Source organism: Dendropsophus ebraccatus, chromosome 7, assembly GCF_027789765.1.
Source record: "Dendropsophus ebraccatus isolate aDenEbr1 chromosome 7, aDenEbr1.pat, whole genome shotgun sequence".
NCBI lineage: Eukaryota > Metazoa > Chordata > Amphibia > Anura > Hylidae > Dendropsophus > Dendropsophus ebraccatus.
Window position 1 is genome coordinate 110,792,014 of NC_091460.1, and position 19,080 is coordinate 110,811,093.

General features: G+C 42.4%; 1 protein-coding gene across 11 annotated transcripts in view; it reads right to left on the reverse strand.

Moving 5' to 3' along the window:
- Positions 1-537: 537 nt before the first annotated feature.
- The window catches only part of CSGALNACT1 (chondroitin sulfate N-acetylgalactosaminyltransferase 1), a 261,184-nt gene continuing 242,641 nt past the window's right edge, over positions 538-19,080 (reverse strand). For all 11 annotated transcript variants that reach the window (XM_069978162.1, XM_069978160.1, XM_069978159.1 and 8 more), the window contains 2 exons: positions 7,594-7,675; positions 538-1,511 (listed from right to left, as the gene is read on the reverse strand). In XM_069978162.1, coding sequence (XP_069834263.1) covers positions 1,222-1,511; positions 7,594-7,675 — 372 coding nt within the window. In that variant the 3' untranslated portion in view covers positions 538-1,221. The remainder of the gene's footprint in view (positions 1,512-7,593; positions 7,676-19,080) is intronic.

Sequence of the window (19,080 nt, forward strand, 5' to 3'; positions counted from 1 at the left end):
TGTTGTTCAATAAAATATATGGAAATGCTAATGGCCATATTGGGTGGGTAATGCTCCACCAAGGTGTGATCTAGATTGCAAATGTAGATCTAGTCTGCATTTGCAAAATTTAGCAAAATTACAAAATTTTAATTTTGCCATAAGGATTCCAGTGCAGTTTATGAACTCTATAAACTGGGAAGGTACAATGTGCACATTTTCCATACTGCAAAGCACTGACCTTCCCTATCAGTTTTTACCATCAGTCAGGGTTTCTCGGTTCTCCACACAAGAACCCTTTGAGAAATCTAGGCCAGTGGGGAATGATAAGTAATAATAGCTGCATAATTATAGGATTCACTTCCCCCTGGAGTTTACGTATTGTCAGAGATATACTTTGTACAATGTCTGTCTTTCTAGCTGTCCACAAAACTGCTTTCAGATATCTGAACTGGTCTAACCACTCTCTTGCAGAATCCAACACTCCGACCACAAATGCTATCTGCTTTTAAAGGATTATATATATATATATATATATATATATATATATATATATATATATATATATATATATATATATATATATGTATATATCTTAAGGACCACATGACTTATAAAATTGTGCTTTTTTTTGCGTAAGTATTCATCGCTCACATTTCAATACAAATCAAGACAATTCAAAAAAAATCTTCCAGTCGTGCGTGTATAGCACAAAGAGATTCTAGCCATTGTTGTATCAAAGCACATTCAGGCATATTCTTGCTTTCAGCCTTATGAGACACACTCCGGAAACACTCATTTCATATGGCTTCTAATATTTGGCTTTAGATCTTGCAGCAATATGGTAGCATTTAACAAAAAAAAAAACAGTCCTTCGAAATACAGCAACATTGATATATAGCTTCCTTCTTTGACCAAAAGAGTTGTCAGATCACTAAATAGAGATTTAGCTTGCCGTCTTCTTTTCTTTGCACTATTGGCTCCATGTTCCATTTCTGGAATTGCATCTTGCAACTTGTAGTTCATAAATATTCTCAAAGTTAATATGTAAACTTATATCCAAGGACAGCTCTGTCCGATCCGGTTTTTCTTGTATGCTATCCTCATAAAAACCTGCTGCATCCTAAAGGGAGAAGACGGCATGCACATCTGCTGCCCTGATTCTGCATTCACTGAGACTCATTGACCTTTTGCATGTTCCCCTTCGGCAGCTTGGGATGATGACCCGCAGCCTGTGTAGCCTCATGATTTTTTGACATTGGACTTTTGCTTTTGTTTCCGGAGATGTGCCTCAATTTCATGTCTGAAGACCAGCATTCCCAGCTGTCCGTGAGAAGCCTCATTCATGGCCTTTGACTGCATGCACATCTTGTATTGCTCCGAGGTCAGCTCGTCCACGCAGCGTTTTTCGTGCCACAGGTGGAAGAGGCCTCGAACAGGTGTTCTGATCACAATAAGGTTGCTGTGAAGGTATTTCCGGTATAGATGAACATCTTCTCCACCCCAGCCCTTGATATCCAGATCAAAACCGCCTAAAACAAAGGAAAAAAGTAATACAATACCAATTAGAATATTTATTATGGAACTTAATAATTATAACTGATAATTCTTAATGAATTCTCTTTTAAATTTTTTACTAATTAACTTAACATATAGTTAAGTCAGCTGCATATAGTGGGCTTCTTGAACTGACAGATCCCTTTCACACAGTGGCGTAGCTACCATGAAGGCAGGGAAGGCGACTGCTATGGTAGATATGCCTTCATGGTAGATATGCCACAGACAGCCGCCTACCGCATCCCCCAGGGGCCCGGAGAGGAAGAGGGATCCGGCATTGTACTCTTCAGACCGCTCACTGTAGTTCAGGGTGAGCGGGCTACACATCAGAAGAGGAAAAGAGGAGCAGGACCTGCCAGGTCCTGCACCGCACAGAAGGAGAGGACGAAGGACCTTATCACATGACCCAAAGGTCCTCAATACTTCTGTGTGAAGATCAGCCGACTACAGGAGGAGGAGGGGAAAGCCTGGGAGCCGTAAGTGCTGAGTCTGTGTATGTATGTGTATCAGTGAGTGTGTGTATGCATGTATCTGTGGCTAAATATGTATATGTTAATGAGTGTATCTACTGTAGCTATGTATTTTTGTGTGTGTATATGTCAGTAGTTTCTGTGACTGGTGTATATGTCAGTAGTGTCTGTGAAAGTGGTGTATATGTCAGTAGTATCTGTGACAGTGGTGTATATGTCAGTAGTATCTGTGACAGTGGTGTATATATGTGTGTATGTCAGTAGTGTCTGTAACACTGGTGTATATGTAAGTAATGTCTGTAACCAGGGGCGGATTAACTTTACCATAGGCCCTGGGCCCCCCCACCCTACTGTAACTATGGCAGTGCTAGCCTGGCGTTCATAGTACAGGACAGATAATGTCATGATGTCCTCATTTGTGCAAAATTGCCATTAAAAAAACTGTGATTTTTTGCAAATCATGGTGGAAGTGTAGCCAGGAGACAATACACCACTAAAAGTGTAAGTCTTTTTGGGTGGTCATGGGCCCCCCAGGAGCTCAGGGCCCCGGGCTGCCGCCCGAAATGCCCCTATTATAATTCACTACTGTCTGTAACACTGGTGTATATGTGTGTGTTTGTGTATGTCAGTAGTGTCTTAAGTGGTTGACAGGTTTGCTCCCAAAGATGTTCTGCAGCAGCTTCTATTAATGCTGGGCTCTAATAAAAGAACCCACCATTAAAAGAAAATACAGCAGATATTATTTCTAGTTGAGTATTTCTTATTACACTGAGATGATTTCCCTGTGTACAGTCTACTCATGAGGGGAGATTTATCAAAGGGTGTAAAATTTAGACTGGTGCAAACTACCCACAGCAACCAATCACAGCTCAGCTTTAGGCAGTGCTGAAAGGAAAGCTGAGCTGTGATTGGTTGCTGTGGGCAGTTTGCACCAGTCTAAATTTTACACCCTTTGATAAATCTCCCCCATGGTGTATACATCTGCCCTAGTGTAATCACATTCTAGTGTGAATGTGTGTATGTCAGTGGTGTATCTATATATATGTTAATGGTGCCTCTGTGTGTATATATGTGCGTCATTGTGTCTTTTTGGGGGTTGGCCATAAATGGTGGGCGTACAGGATTCATGGGGCCCCATACAGTTTTTTGCTATGGGGCCCCATGAATCCTAGCTACGCCCCTGCTTTCACATATCTGTCCCATTCATTTCTATGGCCCCATAATCACACCTGTACATGTTACGCATCCATAATGGGGTCAGGGTCTGTGCCGAAAAAAAATACTGACAAGACATAACACGGCCACATTGTTGTAGGAGAACTTTGGCCACAACTAAAAATCTGGTGCAGACATGGTGTAGGGAAAACATAATAGAGAATGTATACTTACCAGCCCCCGTGCCTGCGCAATACTATCTCTCTGACATCATTTTCTCCCAGCTTCCTGCTACGTTATGAACTGGGGAAAGTACCCACTCAGGGCACGTTCACAAGTTGGAATCCGTGTGGATAACCTCTGGTGGATTCTGTGCGCTCGCCCCCCGCGCTCCCACTTGAACATCTGGCCAGGACGGCGGAATCTGCCTGAACATAGAATGAAGCCTATGGGACTGCAAGATGTTCAAGCGAGAGCGAACACGCGCTAAGTCAGTCAGTGAGAGCAGCGGTGTTCCAATACGGAATTACGAATATGTGAATATGGATTTATAGTCACTTATGACACTATGTGAATCTTTGCAAATACACAGGGATCCTAAACAGGCATTTTTTTCAGCACGATCTGTAAGTGACAGTATTTGAATTTTGGATCGCTTTTTAATTTTTTCTGATCAGCATCCCTGGTGTTTTTTTTTCCCACTTACGCAGTTCACAGTGCAAGAACAATAATGTCATATTTTAATAGATGAGACAATTTCGCACGTTACAATATGTAATATGTTTATTTATTTATTTTTACATAGTTTTTTTATAATGGGCAACAAGGTATTTTAACCCTTTGAGGACCAGGCCCAAAATGACCCAGTGGACCGCGCAAATTTAGATCTTTGCGCTTTCGTTTTTCCCTCCTCCCCTTCTAAGAGCTCTAGCACTTTCAGTTTTCTATCTACAGGCCATGTAATGGCTTATTTGTTACAGGAATAGTTGTACTTTGTAATGGCGTCTTTCATTTTACCATAACGTATGACGGAATCCCAAATATATTATCTATGAAGATATAAATAAGTGAAATCGTAAAAAAGAATGCAATATGGTAACGTTTGGGGGGTTCCTGTGTCTACGTAATGCACTATATGGTAAATGCGACATGATACTATTACTCTATAGGTCAGTCAGAACACAACCATATGCAGGTTACACAGATTCTTTAATGTTATATATTTCTTTTTAATGAAATCCTTTTTTTTGGCAATTAAATATTAATAAAATGGGCCTATTGTGACGCTTATAACGGTTTTAGTTTTTTACCTACGGGGCTGTATGGGGTGTAATTTTTTCCGCCATGATCTCTAGTTTTTATTAATACCATATTTGTGAACATCAGACGTTTTGATCACTTTTTATTATTTTTTTTTATATATAATGTAACATAAAATAGGTAATCCGCGCACTTTTTTCCCTGTTTTCGTGTACGCCGTTCACCGCTCGCAATGACGCTTGTTATAGTTTAATAGATCGGACAATTACGCACGCTACGGTATATTATATGTTTATTTATTTATTTATTTTTATATGTTTTATTTGTATAATGGGAAATGGGGGGTGATTTAAACTTTTATTGGGGGAGGGGTTTTGGGGTTGTGTGTTGGTGTTTTTAACTTTTTTTTTTACACATTTGAAGTCCCTTTGGGGGACTTGTACATTCATGACTTTTATTTTATACACTGATCATTGCTATGCCATAGGCATAGCATTGATCAGTGTTACCGGCGCTCTGCTCATTGAGCCTGCCTGTGCAGGCTTAGTGCAGCAGATCGCCGATCAGACCGCACGGAGGAAGGTGAGAGACCTCCGGCGGTCCGTTTTACCGATCGGGACCCCCGCAGTCACACTGCGGGGGTCCCGATCGGTAAGTGACAGGGGACTCCCCCTGTCACTTACACTTAAACGATGCGGCCGCACGATCGCTGCAGCGTGTCATTACCGGTGAGGTCCCGGCTGCTGATTGCAGCCGGCCCCCACCTGCTATGAAGCGCGCTCCGCTCCGGAGCGTGCTTCATAGCTCACTACGTACCGGTACGTCCAGGGTCGTCTGGGGACAGACTTCCAGGACGTACCGGTACGACCTAGGTCGCCTAGGGGTTAAACTTTTATTGAGGGTTTATAAGGTTTTTTTTTTTTAATACTTTTAAATACTTTTGCCATAGCATAGTATAGATCAGTACTATTGGCAAACTGTACATAGATATGCAGGGGTCTGTGGAGCCTCAGTTACGAGTCTCAAAACACAGGAATAGCCAGATATCCCTCCAGGAGAGGAAAACCTATTGCCAAGGGGGTGACTCCCAGTGGGGAGATCACCAAACCACCCTGATACATAGCCCCTTAAGTCCCACTTGGTTGCGAGTATTGGAACATAAATAGGGAAATGCCAGGGTGGCCCCTTTTGCGTCAAAGTCTAACTCTGTGGTGATGCAAAAGGGGCCACCCTGGTATTTCCCTATTTTTGTTCCAATACTCTCAACTGAGTGGGACTTAAGGGGCTATGTATCAGGGTGGTTTGGTGATCTCCCCACTGGGAGTCACCCCCCTGGCAATAGGTTTTCCTCTCCTGGAGGGATATCTGGCTATTCCTGTGTTTTGATACTCATAACTGAGGCTCCACAGACCCCTCTTTTGCATATTTTAATTTATAGGGGGCAATGTATCAGTGGAGACTCTTCAGTGAGTACTCCATTAGATTTTTTGTTGCTGGTCTCCCTGAGCTCAGCGATTTCTGTGTTTTGTTAAACTGTATATAGAGCCTGCCTGACAGCAGACTCTAGCTACAAAACGCCTATCTGACGAGAAGGAGGTAAGTGTTCAGGAACTTATGGCTGCGGGGGTCCTGATCAGTCAGTGACAGGTGCTTAACCTGTCACGGATTCCCTTAAATGTTGCGATCGCTATAGATCTCGGCAATTTAAGGGATTAATGACAGGCAGATGCATGTCATTATCCTCAGCTGCAGTCACACTCATGTGTGCGGGGCCGCTCACACTGCAGTGGTCCCGCACACATCTAAAGCCCCTCACAATCAGGAACATACTGTAGATCTACATTCCTGCTGCACAGGGCATCTGCAGCAGGAACGTATAAATACATATTGCTGATGTGAAGGGGTTAAAGAACTCTATGGCATCATAATGCTTCAATTTAATTGTGCATAAATGATGTTACTGAAACTAGAGCCGAACAATAATACCAAGTTCTACCAAACTATCAGGCGGCTAATATTCCAAGTGACTATGCTTTCACTATGCTGACAGGACTTGACTTTATCCAGTCTGTGAAGCAGAAGCTTTAACCTTTTATTCCATGCCTGCCTTATTATTCTTGTAAACTGAACATGGGTTATACTGTCTTCAGACGTGTTCTGACGTGACATGCATTACACGCTTATGATGAAAGAATCAGAATAATTACTACTGTGCCTACAGGTTCAGCCAAGTGCACTTAGCAAGTATTACGATATACATTTCCTTAGTAGCCCAAAACATATTTAATCTGCACTAGCCTATAGATCTACCGTATACAGTGAAACCTTGGATTATGAGCATAATTATTTCCGGGAATCTGCTTGTAATCCAAAAAACTCGTATATCAAGGTAAATTTTCCCATAAGAAATAACTGAAATACAGAGGATTTGTTAGAAAACTTAAAAATAAGGTAGGTAAGATATTCTGTATAAATAAAGAACACTGTATCAGTAAAGAAGGGGTTAACAAGTTAACTCTCCCTCCACATACAACTCCCCAGGTGGCTACAAACCTGCTGGTGCTGGTACCTACTGGTAATAGTGCCGGCTGCCTGGAGCAGCTATTGGTGAAGGGGTTATTTCAGGGGTCAGAGGGAAGCAGCGATCATACAACATCCAGGCAAGTTGGTGGTGACACTTGCATGGCAGCAGTGGGAGGTGTCTGGATGAGGCCCTGGGCTGTTTAAGCACTTACCGCTTGGGTTGTGTCTGTGCATGCAGGATCTAGGCTGCCTGAACACCAGAGTGAGAGAGCGCTGCAGCCTCACTCACACTCAGTCCTCCTGCAGCAGGGAGATAAGGCTGAGCTGCTCACTTCTACAGGAGGATGTCCGCAATTCCCCAGGGTCCCTGACATGGACAGGCACTGGAGGAGTGCCAGAAGACATCCGATCACGTCAGAGTAGATCAGGTAGCAGTTGGTTAAAATAAGAGGGCTCTCTACCTGATATAAAATCAGCACAGGGGGTGCGTATTACCAAATCTGGCTCACTTACCAAGTTAGAATTTTTTTAAATAGTTAGCATCTCTTGGAAAACGCTCTCAGAACAAGTTACTTGTGATCCAAGGTTTCACTGTAAATATAATAAACTATCCAGCAGATGGCAGTGATAAGTAATATATAAAACTTACCAATGTTAATAAAGTCTGAACGGTACTGACAAGTCATTCCAAATCCAAAGTCCCTCCAAAAACCTGTGTCTTTCTTAATAACCTGTAATGAAAAATGCATTGACATCTAATATGTTCTTAAAATATAAATGTATGCACATAAAATGATTGATAAATAGACAAGAGGGACATTAACAGTCACAGAATACTGATTGATGCTTGGTCAAGTTTGTGTTTACTAAGAAATAGGACTCCAGCATACTCTTGGTGCACAAATAGTTAAAAAATAAGGATAACAGGTTTATCAGTGCTGGAACAAAGCCTGCCAGGGCACGCCTGGGAAATGCTGGCAATGTCAACCGGGTGGTACTAGCTGCTAATTCAATTACATCACAGCCGCCTGAAGAACCAAAGCGGCATTCACATGCACAAAAAAATAATCTAATAATTTGGAAATCATCAGTCAGGTCACAAAATGTAATTAAAAGAGAAGACATAATGTGCATCGTATTTCTGAGAAGTCTAATGATGAAGTGTTGCTAAATTTAACAGACATATCGACTACGCACTGTACCGATGTTTATTCTGCATTCTGCAAGATCTATGCAGCTATTATAAGAAGGTGGGGGCCATGACATTGAACATTTAGCAGTTACTGGGCTTATAACCCATCCTCACCCATGTTTACTTTCTTATATGGCTGGTTTTATAAAATCACTAAATCACTGCCCTACCCAGACCCATAATCGGTACACACACACACACACACACACACACACACATACAGTACACATAAATATATATAGATAGATAGATTTCAAACAATGTGTAAAAAGTCTTTACATTTCATTGTTTCATTGATTCCGGTGTGGATTTCACTATGCACTTAAACTCTAGGACATTTATGAAACAGGTTGTCAGGTACGTAAGACCAGAGAGACCAGGTAGAGAAGACACAATAGTGAGCCCAAAAAACTGTCTCTCTTTACTTGCCGGCATGACCCTAGACGGTCATCGACAACTGGTCGACAGTCCCTCCCTATGTAACACTGCCCACAGAGACAAAATAAGACAAACACAATAAAAGGAATGGTAAGGCTGATATAGGTCAAAACAGGAGATGGCAAATAAATTACTAAGTGAACAGGGAAGTCATAGAAGGGTAATCCTGACGTCAGAAGATCAAAGTAGCAAAACTGGTAAAATGCCAGCCAAATTTAAATAGACATATAGCAAGCACTGAATGAAGGGTCAGAGGTATTCTTCTGTGATGTCTGAGTCTCGGTCCAGGGCGTGATTGGACCAGTCCTCTGACATCAAGACCACACAGAACACAGGCTAGTAGTAAGAAGTTAGAGTGGTGAGGAGATCTGTCAATCACAACTAGCTTAGCCGCCTGCAGCCCAGAACAAGGTCAGCAAGAGAAATCGACACTGCAAGGAAAGGAATAGACCAGGGCAAGACAATAAACAGTGCATGCACGAAAACCAGGGTCACCCCTGGCTAGCAAGCTCTGAAGATATTTATTGGAAGAGGATGGCAGGGGGAGAGCTGTGCACTGGGGGGAGTAGTCCACCCCCAGTGCACCAAAACACCTATTTAGCATAAAGATAAAACTCCTAATAGCACAGAAACAGGATGAAGGTAAGAAACTTATGCGCAATATGGAGATATCAGATTGTTCGATTCTTCTTTCCTTGTAAATACAAATGAAGGATTTCCTCATCTTGTCACCTGACTCTCCATTAGAAAGAAACTGATGGTCGCGTGTTGTTCCATTCATTCTCTATAGGAGCAGCTGAAACAGAGGAAACTACCTAAACTACCATTATTTCCAACTAACCAAGATTCAGGACATATAGGATGTAGTGGCTTCTATTGACACAGGCTTTAATGCTTGTCTAAAGTAAGCAATTACCTTGACCTATATTTTACAGAATATTTCATTGTAGGGTAGTTACAGAAGTCTCCTTGTCCTATAAACAAATAAACACTGCACATCTGAACAAAGGTTCATGAGTCATGACAAAGTACTGCTATTATGGTGGTAATCAATACCAACCTAAAGAAATAAATGGGGTTCATTGTTTCCCGACAAATATGTTTGTCATGGAAAAATAGATAGGTACGTAAAAACTACAATTAGCTTATCCGGAGCGCACCAGTGATTAAAGGAAAAGGAACTGCAAGTTAGGAGACTGTAACCTGCTGTTACTTTCCCTATGAACATCATGCAGTGCCGTACCTTGGATTGGCAATTATCAGTTACAAGCGATATCAATGTTCTGTCTACTTAAAGCGAATGTACAGTATAACTTTGCTTACCGAAAACCTTTTTTTATACTACTAACCAGCACCGGTGAGGTTAATTTTTCCAACCGCCGCTCAGTTCCTGCTATCTGCGCCAGTTTCTCGATTTTCAATAGGCCCGCTCCATGCACTGGAGGCAGGCCCAGCACCCCCAGTTGCTTTAGCGTCTATATAAACAACTTTATTAATACTCTTCATTAATAATGTTTAACCGTTTTGCTGCTTTAAAAGGCTGTTCAACATCTGTACATAGCTGGCTGTCCTGCTGCTTTTGACAGCCCCATAAGACACCGCTCCTGTTTTTCCCTTTATCTTCCTCTTGTCTCAATGTTAGTTATACCAGAATGGAGGGTGATGAGATTGTCTATAGCAGATCACAGTGTGGAGAGATGGAAAAGCATTTTATATTGAACCCTCTATTCTCTGCCCTAAAACTTGCGCAAACCAGACCATATCAATGTCCATGGGATTATTTGGTCATTACTACTGTTGAGCGGATCTGCGAAAATGTTCGGGTTCTGCATCCAACTTCGGCAGCCATGGGGAGTCAAATGTTGAGCATTTGGGTTCGGATAATTTTGCTGAAGCCAAACAATTTAAAAGAACACTAGTCTTCACCTTCAAATCACTAAAGCCCAGGAAATCCCCAGGTTTTTTGCATTTGCAATAGCATGAGTTGGCAGAATTGAGAATGGAGACAAACCTACAGGGATTAACAAGCTAAGGATAGTGGGAGCATCAGAGGCAGCATACAAGGCAGGGGTCACATAAGGGGCCGTATTAACAGCTGCTGCTGCCCTAGGCACTAAACCTGAAGACGCCCCATCTTGGAGAGCATGGGGGAGCCTGGTTTAGGCCACATGCATTTCTTTACATGTAGAAACATTGTCTGAATCACGTTTTTCATGGTTTTTAACTGCTTAAAACATAAATTGTGACTGGATAACACCGCCATACAAGACCTGACCAATACCACCATACCCCCCCTGAAAAGACACCACATTTACTGGCAAGTCTATGAGGGAGGTGGGAGACTAATTAAAAAAAAAAAGTAGTTTCCTTCCCCCTGCTCCCTGGTGCTGCCCCCTTGCAAGGTGCTGCCCTAGGCATCGGACCACAGGTGCCTAATGGTAAATACAGCCCTGGTCACATCCATAGAGCCAGAAGTTGTTGAGACTTTCCTGACAATAGCAGTGGTAAACGTGAAAACCAGTTCACAGTATCAAACCCAGCCTGTGAGTATTGCCCATTGACTGAAGACCTGCCACAGTATTAGCTGTAGCCCCGTTATGGTGTAAGAAAGTTATACAGATTTCTAATTTACCTCTATTTAAAAATCTCCAGTCTTCCAGTACTTATCAGCTGCTGTATGTCTTGCAAGAAGTGCTGTATTCTTTCCAGTCTGACACAATGCTCTCTGCTGCCACCTCTGTCCATGTCAGGAACTGTCCAGAGCAGGAGAGGTTTTCTTTGGGGATTTGCTACTGCCCTGGACAGTTCCTTTCATGCTCAGAGGTGACAGCAGAGAGCACTGTGCCAGACTGGAAAGAATACACTACTTCCTCCAGGACATACAGCAGCTCATAAGTTCTAGAAGACTTCAGATGTAAATTACAAATCTATATAACTTTCTGACATCAGCTGATTTATTTGAATTTTTTTTTCTGACGGGGTACCCCTTTAATTCACATGATCAGCCCCTTTCACATTTACATTTGAGCATCTATAAGCATCTATAAGTTACCCATACATCATCTAAGTAAATTCATAAACTATTTTTTTTCCTGTTATGGTAAACCTAGTATAAAGCACAGCTATGTACTATATAAGAGAGAGGCCTTCTTGTTCTGTCACTCGGAGCTACAATTAGACTCTGTGAGCATGGCCGTACAACAACAACGCCATCTGTACATTTAGTGCCAAAGACTAAATTAGATTCTGTCCTTGGAGATCCGGAAGGCCTTTCCCAAACTTCTATAGCAATAACTGTAAATTCTATTTAAGTAAACCACAAATGCCCATGAATACTGTAGAAATCTACTGCAATATCACATATTTTCCTACTGATCATAATCTCCGCTGAGAGTTACACTCTGCCGCTATGGCTTTTATTAAGTGTGTTGTTGCTATGAAACACTTCTTTTTCCAATAGTAAATTTCCTTGGAGAAGAGCCACCACATGTGCCTGCAAATGCCACTGCATATTCATGAACCGATCGCATGGTCTAGGTGGAAAAGTAAAGGTGGAAAAGAATTTAAAGAACTTGTCTAACCTGCCAGGGGTATATAAAATATGGTAGTTGGTGAATACAAGAAAGAATGCACCACTTAATCATTGTGTTTCTCTGAAAATAAGACCTAGTTTATTTTGCAGACTTTTTGATGGAGGCTTGAAATATAAGCCCTACTCCAAATATAAGCCCTGGTTACAGTCAGCTGACCAGATCCCTGACACTGAATGCTGAGCATCAGCCAATCAGGGCCAGACTTGTTATGCTCTGCCCCACATGCTCAACACAAGCTGCAAAGGAGGCAGGAGGGGTAAGTAGATGCACAGTAGGGGACATTGTATATGGGGGGGGGGGCAAAGGGTACGTGGAGCAACTACAGAGGGGAAGGGAGGTATTCAGTACGGGTGTGGGCTTACTGCAGGGGGGATGTATACAGTATGGAGACTACCTGTAGAGGGGGATGTATACAGTATGGGGACTACCTGCAGAGGGGGATGTATACCATATGGGGGAACAACTACAGAGGGGGAGGTATACAGTATGGGGACTACCTGCAGAGGGGGATGTATACAGTATGAAGACTACCTGTAGAGGGGGATGTATAAAGTATGGGGACTACCTGCAGAGGGGGATGTATACAGTATGGGGGAGCAACTACAGAGGGGGGAGGGCGGTACAGTATGCAGTATGAGGTATACCTGTAGAGGGAGGCTGTATACAGTATGGGGGGAACAACTACAGAGAAGGGAGATTGGGAAGTATACAGTATGGGGGAACAACTACAGAGGGGGATGTATAAAGTATGGGGACTACCTGCAGAGGGGGATGTATACAGTATGGGGGAGCAACTACAGAGGGGGGAGGGCGGTACAGTATGCAGTATGAGGTATACCTGTAGAGGGAGGCTGTATACAGTATGGGGGAACAACTACAGAGAAGGGAGATTGGGAAGTATACAGTATGGGGGAACAACTACAGAGGGGGAGGGAGGTATACAGTATGGAGACTACCTGCAGAGGGAGAAGGAGGTATACAGTATGGGGACTTCCTGCAGAGGGGGATATATACAGTATGGGGGAACAACTACAGAGGGGTGGAGGGCATTACAGTATATAGTATGAGGTATACCTGTAGAGGGGGGCTGTATGCAGTATGGGGGAACAACTACAAAGGGGGAGGGAAGTATACAGTAGAGGGCACTCACTATTAAAATATTTTTTTAATTATTATTAATTATTATTTAATTACTTTAATTATTTAATCTTCTTAAAAATATGAATAACAAAAGTGCAGGAAAAGCATGATGTGGACGCCAGGGCTCCTCAATAAGCGCGGCAGGCACTTTTGTTATTCATATTTTTAACAAGATGAAATAAAGGAAAAAGATTTTAATGGTGAGTGCCCTCTACAGGTTTTCCTTCTTCTTGTTTTTACTATGCATGGATACAGTTTATTGTGATTAGAGTGAGCACCACTGTATAACCAGAGCAAAATACCCCTTACAGGTAAATATCACGGGGCTTTCTATGGTTGCTGTTTCTTTTTCATATGTATACAGTATGGGCCTTACTGCAGAAGGGGATGTATACAGTATGGGGAAGAACTACAGAGGGGGGATGTATACAGTATGGGGAAGAACTACAGAGGGGGGATGTATACAGTATGGGGACTACCTCCAGAGAGGGATGTATACAGTATGGGGGAAGAACTACAGAGGGGGGATGTATACAGTATAGGGCCTTACTGCAGAAGGGGATGTATACAGTATGGGGGAAGAACTACAGAGGGCAGGCTGTAAACAGAATGGAGGCCTAACTACAGGAGAAACTTACAGAATAGGGGCCTAACAGCAGTTGGACATCCAGTATGGTGGCTAACTACTATATAGAGTGGGGCTACAGTGTAGGGGCATAGAGTGTTTCTCTGAAAATGCAACCTACCCCCAAAATAAGCCATTTTTCTGAGAAAAAAAAAATAATATAAGACCCTGTCTTGTTTTAAAAGTAAGGGTAAATGTGTGTGGATTAAATGCTGTGATTTTACCAGTGGAGTGGCGTAGTAACATCTACAGTAGATTATAGCAGCAGGCAAGTAAATAACAATAATTTCAATTACGTTTTCTGCATGAAAATACATTGCAGATAAGTGACCAGAGGTATATAGTAGAATTTATTATACACTGGTCAATTCCTGTTGTGGATTTCTCTGAAGATTTTCACTACTTTCTGTGTTACAGAAAAATCCAAGAGTAGATTTACTGTAAATGTGGACAAATATTTCAAACCAGTGATATGGATACCATAGACTATGACACTATAACACTCACAGAGGTATAATGCATTCAGGTCACTTACTAGAGCAGTTACGCTACTGTAGTTCCCTACTGGAACACAACAGTAGAGTACAGCTGATGACTTCCATTTTTGCCCTAACCTCTGCATTCCCCCTTAATAGCTCCATTTATCACCATTCGTGGAAGTAAATTTGTTGAAAGGATTTACTGTGCAATTATTGTAATTGTTATTAGTGCAGTGATAGAAAGCTAATGGACGAGTCAGAGAACAATAAGAGCACTTATCCATCCATCAAAGCAAGGTCACAAAAAGACTTCACAGCAAATGGAAGGATTGTCTAGGTTTTTTTTTTAATCTTTGTGATTTCCACTCTTACATCTAGATTCAGAGCAGAATTTAAACACTCTGTAAAGGATATAGTCGAAGTATTGCTGTGCATCCACTGACAAACACAATGGGGGGGGGGGGGGATTTTTTGAGCAAAATGGGGTTAGTGCACAAAATTGCGACTTTTGTACACCAGGAAACTCACTTTTTTGGCTCACACTAGACATTCGTCATGACAGTAATGACAAAACACCATTGCAATAATGTAAGGTCATGACCTTGAAGTCAGATTACTTGTTCTCTTGCCAATGCAGAAATGGAGGTCCATCTGCACTGAAATAATTGGAAGCTGCAGGCGCTGATCGGCAGAGACTCGTACCATGACATCAGACATGATAAGAGTCGAAGTGGCAAAAGGTAAGTATTTATTTGGACAACGCATTTCAAGAGGTTCCCTCTTTATCAGGTCGATACCCTTGAATTGTGTAGTCCGAATAAACAGAAGTTTCCCAGGATTGGATCCAGCTTTTCCCAGCTCTAGGTTATTTAAAGAGAGTTCTAAGGCAGTGAAGGTTTTTTATGCTTCACATACAGGTCGCACCTTAGTATTATCATTAAATGGAGCCCATAAAAAATTGTTCAGTTTAATCCTCTCCCCCCACCCCCAACACCCACCAAGTAGCATTTGAACTATATGGGGTATTGCAGTAATCTTCTTTGGACTTCTATAATTGATTCTGATACTGTATACCTGCATGTATTTCTACCGTGTTTTATGGACTGACAATTTATGTGGCTGTTGGTTTTGTTTGTATTATAAAAAACTTAATAAAACATGTTTTGGAAAAGAAAAAAAAAAGTTCAGTTTGCCACTCCTCAAAACCAGCCCTGGCAACAGGTATCCAAACAGGTATGTCTAATGTTAAAGTGTACTTGTTGCAAAATTTTGTTGTGATCACAAGTAGAGAAATTTTCAGGTTCGAACCATCGGCATTTGACTCCCGCCGCCTTCCCGTTCCGTAGGGAAGGTGGAGACAGCCCGAGTACTCCCTAGAAAACAGGGATACAGCCTAGGTTCGAACGAACCTGAAAATTCACGCTGTTCGATCATTTCTAATCACAAGCTGTTTTGCACTATACTCTACTATGTTTACATCAACATTACACATATGGCCAAACTGTGGTCCAGTCCTTAGCGCTCAGACAAGAATAGACACCTGTTCATTATGCAGGTTGTATATCAACTGAGGGCAATTAACTTAGGCTAATTATATTAATAACTTTGACTGATTATAATGTCAGCTCTGCAGCTTACCAGGAGACAATTCTGTTTGTTATGTAACAATTCAGTCAGTATAATGTCACTGTGTGGTTACAGAGGTTTTGGTGCTGTGTGACAGGAGAGCTGACCATACAATGCAAGCACCTCCAGGATTCTCTGCTGCTGAAAGCTGTACACATGCGCAGGGAAGGGAGACACCTAGTGGCCATATGTATATCATTGATTTAAACTAGAGGACTAAATATAAAGAGAGTATATTGCAAAACTGCTTGTAATCACAACCCCTGTTGATTTCTTTAAAAAAAAAAATTTGCAACCGTTAAGAATTCATTTAGAGCTTAAGGGCCCTATTCCACAGTAACGATAATCGGCCGGATCGGCCCCATTTGGCCCGATTCGGCCGATTATCGTTCGGTGAAATAGAGAGAACGATCAGCCGATGATCGTGTCATCGGCTGATCGTTCATTTAGGGCCAGACCTAAAATCATCGTTCCCCCACCGCGCATCGCTACGGTTGAATAGCGGTGCGCGGCGGGCGACTGACGATTTGAGAAGAAACAGCAGCAGCATCATCATACATTACCTGGCTGCAGGGCTTCTTCTCCGCGCTGTCTTCATCCCCGGGTCCCGCACGCTCTATCTTCTGAATGGCCGGTCAGCTGACGGAGCGCTCAGCCAATCACAGGCCGGGACCGCCGCGGCCTGTGTTTGGCTGAGTGTGGCCTGTCAGCTGACTGGCCATTCAGAAGATAGAGCGCGGGGGACCCGGGGAGGAGACTGAGCGGAGGACAAGCCCTGCAGCCAGGTAATGTATGATGCTGCAAGGGCTGCAAGGACATCGGTAACGATGTCCTTGCAGCCCTCGCTCAACGATCATCGGGCCGTGGAATAGGCCCAGTAAACGAGCACCGATCTAGCAGATTGCTGCTCGTTTACATCGTTGATCGGGCCCTCCTCGGCCCGTGGAATAGGACCCTAAGTCTTCTACAAGACTGTGGATGTATGGCTGTCTAACTCAGGGGCGTAACTAGAAATGGCTGGGCCCCATAGCAAACTTTTGATTGGGGCCCCCCCTTCCCGACTGACCACTAAGCTGTCAAGTCTATTTAGAACTGCAAGTGCTCGTCAGTAGTTAAAGGGACATTTGCAGAACCCGCTTGGCAACCTGGTGCTCTAAACGATGACATCTTAGGGGGCCCAGCGTATTGCAGGAGAGGGCACTGGGGCCCCCTGATGTGGTGGGCCCCATAGCAGCCGCTATGGCTGCTACAGGGGTAGTTACGCCCTTGGTCTAACTCATCCTAATTATTTATACAATATTATACATATCTGAATAAAGAACAGGAAATTTATACAGAAGATTGCTGGTTTGTTCTCCCGCTTAAACATTTTTGTAGTTGAGACATGGTTTAGAGATGATGAGTCCTACATACTGCCTTCCTCTGCTCCTCCACACAATGATGTCATCGCTGGGCCCATTCCTACTTCCTAATAATCGTTAAACACCTCCTCAGAACACTGTACTCTCTGGTGCCCACTCACACAGTAATATCTCCCTGGGCAGATATTAGCACTAAGCTGCTCTAATAAAATGTGTTGTTCCTGCAATACTTCAGCACATCTACCTTCATGTTTTGGAATCAACAGACTTGAAGCTGTTAATTTTATGTTAGGAGAGGTCTATATGAATTACAGCAAAATTCTACACTGGTTTGGGTAATACTTTTGACATTGTAAAGAGTATAATACGGCCTGACTGTAAGATTTCTTAGGTGTAACATATCTAAAAGTGTCACTGTCATTATAACTTTCAAAATCTAAATCAACAGTAGATGTGATATAAAGCAAGTTTGCAATATACATTAATTATTTTTTTTGTTATCATGGAAAACACAGCACTTCCTGTTTTCGGACTCTTTTTTTTTCTCAATAGACAGAAAGTAGTCAGAAAACTACTGTGTATCCCAGGCCATCTGAGCTCTCACAGAGAGAAGGCAGTCATGTGACTGATGGACATATTAAGCCGTGACTTTCTGTACTGGCCGGAAATTCCTGTGTTTATTCTGTTTTTATCAACCAACAAGTCAAATCAGAAAATCTGCTTTCAGGAGACTGGACCTAGATTTCTGGTAAGTACAGCTTTGTTTTACAGCATGATAACAACAAAAATAATGAATGTAAATTGCAAACTTGCTTTATATCACAAATACTGTTGATTTAGATTTTGAAAGTTATAACAACAGTGACACTTTAAAGGCCCAATTACACAAAGCGATTATCAGCCAATATCGGCCGTTATGGTTAAAAATCGCTTTGTGTAATAAAAGACAACGATCAGCCTTGATGCACAATGTCGGCTGATCATTGTCTTTCAACAGGTTGAAACAGCAACAATAAGCCTAGCAACGATCTGCTGCCGTCACCCCCCCCCTGCGCCCCCTCTGCACTTACCTGCTCGCTGTCAGCACGTGTAATAGCATCGGCAGCGATTAGGGAACAAGGGAACAAGAGCAAGTGAGTGCTGACCTAAAAGGTTGGCGCTCTCTTGCAAGGGGTAAGCAGAGTTCAGCAGTTTTGCTTTGTTTAAATGTTTAAATCAACGTTATACATACGGCCACTAAGTGTCTCCTTTCATGACAAACTGCAGTCCCTACTCAATCTGTACCGGTATTTGGTCTTTTCTCTGGTCAAAAAAAAGAGACAAACACAGGAAGTCTTAGACATTTGCACACTCACAGACATGGCTTGGTATTAATTGACAGCCATTCCTGAGCGCACAGAGAGCGGGACAAGTCTTCATTGCACATGTGTAAAGCTGCTGCACGTCCCTATTCAGTAGCAGAAAATCTTGGGGATGCTTGCATTGTATGGTCAGCTCTCCCATCACACAGCACCAAAACATTATACTGACTGAATTGTTACATAACAAAGAACATTGTATCCTGGTAAGCCGCATAGATAATAATATACACTAATTAGTTAATCATATAATAAACCAAATTGGCCTCAGGTGATATGCAACCTACATGATGAACAGGTGTCTTTCCTTGTGTTAGAGCACAA